The sequence below is a fragment of the Limulus polyphemus genome, unplaced genomic scaffold, assembly GCF_000517525.1.
Source record: "Limulus polyphemus unplaced genomic scaffold, Limulus_polyphemus-2.1.2 Scaffold6222, whole genome shotgun sequence".
In the NCBI taxonomy this organism is placed as follows: Eukaryota; Metazoa; Arthropoda; class Merostomata; order Xiphosura; family Limulidae; genus Limulus; species Limulus polyphemus.
Window position 1 is genome coordinate 10848 of NW_013671832.1, and position 2359 is coordinate 13206.

At 32.0% G+C, this 2359-nt stretch overlaps 1 protein-coding gene across 1 annotated transcript in view; it reads left to right on the plus strand.

Annotated features, from left to right (window-relative positions):
- LOC106473496 (proteasomal ubiquitin receptor ADRM1-A-like) overlaps positions 1 to 2359 on the plus strand; it is a 17744-nt gene that overhangs the window by 7084 nt on the left and 8301 nt on the right. The window contains exon 3 of the mRNA XM_013934180.2: positions 97 to 313. Coding sequence (XP_013789634.1) covers positions 97 to 313 — 217 coding nt within the window. The remainder of the gene's footprint in view (positions 1 to 96; positions 314 to 2359) is intronic.

A 2359-nucleotide genomic window follows, 5' to 3' on the forward strand; every position in this document is an offset into this window, starting at 1 on the left:
ACTTAGTTAAATATTGTTTTATTATAGAAATCACATTCATTGGAAGATGCTAATTTTATGACATTTTGATTTATTCTTCATCTTTTACTCTAAAAGGAACCAAAGACAGATAAAGATGATGAATATTGTAACAAAGTCAATGAATATCTCAACAATCCCCCGGCTCCAGGCTCCTCTCGCTCGGGGATTGGAGGAGGAATTGGTGGCTCAAATTCCTCTCAAGGACTCCATTCAGAACTAAGCAATCTTGGAGATGGAGATTTGCATAATCTTCTTAATAATATAAGTCAGCAACAGCTTATGCAGCTTCTTGGTAAGCTTTAGTGGTTTGCGTGCAACATTAATAATTTATGTGTGAAAGACATTGCATTCAACATTAATAATTTGTGTGTGAAAGACATTGCATGCAACATTAATAATTTATGCGTGAAAGACATTGCGTGCAACATTAATAATTTGTGTGTGAAAGACATTGCGTGCAACATTAATAATTTATGTGTGAAAGACATTGCATGCAACATTAATAATTTGTGTGTGAAAGACATTGCGTGCAACATTAATAATTTGTGTGTGAAAGACATTACGTGTAACATTAATAATTTGTGTGTAAAAGACATTCCATGCAACATAGTTGTAATTTATGTGGACTAGAAATGTTTTGTAGTAAAGTGAAGTTTATTGCACTCATTATGACTTCAGCTATGTTAAAGTGTGAAAGAAAAACATCATTGTCTAAATTGGATGATAAAATTAAAATGAATCTTAACATTGAAATAGCTGTAAAAAATGTGTTGTATTTAAACTGTATAATTGCCTTATTTGTAAAGTACACTTGCATCTACTTGGTTACATGTCATTTAATGTAGTACTTGTTTCTTTTTTTTTGGATAAGATCTAATTAGGCAGAAGGCAAAGTTTATACTATTACTTTTCTATGAGTTGGTAATTCTTAATTTTTAACTGATTAATTTGTATGCAACTGTGTTTCGACTATAGTTTCAACTTAGTCATGCTTCGCAAGAGGTAATTCTGATTATACAAAAAAAGGAATGGTATATTTTTATATTACTTTTGTGCTAATGTGCAAGAATGATAGTATTTTATAATATACTCAACCCCACTTGCACATTTTTTTTTGTGCTTGTAGGTCTGTTATTTGATTTTTATGAAGCCAGTTTTTTTTTATCTCTTCTGTGCGTGTGTTGAATCGTACCGCGTGACACAATTCAGAGTACAGATATTGTTTTGTCTAGCTTGCTTTCGAATGAAAAGTAATCAGGAATGTCGTGGGTACTTGTACTATCACGATCACGTCTTAAACATGCAAGTCGGACAGTGTGCAGTTTTGTAATTTCAAGGAGCATTATTAGACTTTGGAGAGTAAACTATACTGATTAGAATGTCAGTAGACCATATTAAAAGGTCTGATATTGTTTAGAAAGGCCCCAAAAATGTCATATACTTTTTTGAAATTTTCCAAACATTTTGGTTCTTTGACAATTAAGAGATCTCAGCCCGGCAGCTGAAGTGTAGCTTTTTGACAAACAGCATTAGTGTAGGTCAGTGATGAATGCTGAAATTTCACCTCATTGCATTCTTTGACAAATATTAATTGTTTCTTTCATAGTTAAAACAATATTACATTAGCTCATTATTCTGTAGCCTCCCCAGTGGCATGTCTGCGGACTTACAATGCTAGAATCTGAGTTTCGATACCCGTGGTGGGCAGAGCACAGATAGCCCATTGTGTAGCTTTGTGCTTAATTACTAAGAAACATTATTCTGTTATACCACATTTTTTAATGATGGAATCGACTATTGAGGTGAGGATATTGATATTGTTCCTAGACTAGAGCTGGACAATTAGTGGAATTTAATCTTTTGGCTCATTCATCAATTAATCATTTATTCTTACATTAAATTAATCTTTTATTTCAGGTTTGTTTTTTTAAAGACAGTTTTGAACTACCTTTCATTTAATTTGATACATTTTCAGATTACTTTTTAGCCCTAATTGTCGTAGATGAAAATGTATCAAATACACAATGTAGAAATCTGAAAATGTAATACTGTAATTTTGAATCAGAAAACTACTAAACATAATAGTAGCTAGTGAGGTTGCTATTAGGCACAGCTTAACTCTTTCAGCACGGGCTTAGTTCCTGGGACTCACCTCGTAACCATTTTGTGCTTGTTATAATTTTCATGCTATAACTTTTCAATCAGTAAGCGAATGTTAACGAAATTTGGCAGATTAGCAGTAAACGTTACAATGCTTTTATATGCAAAATATCAAATTTTTTTATTAAGTCTTAAGGTTTGTAAAGCAATGTTTTATCATGTCTATTTTTCTTTTAAG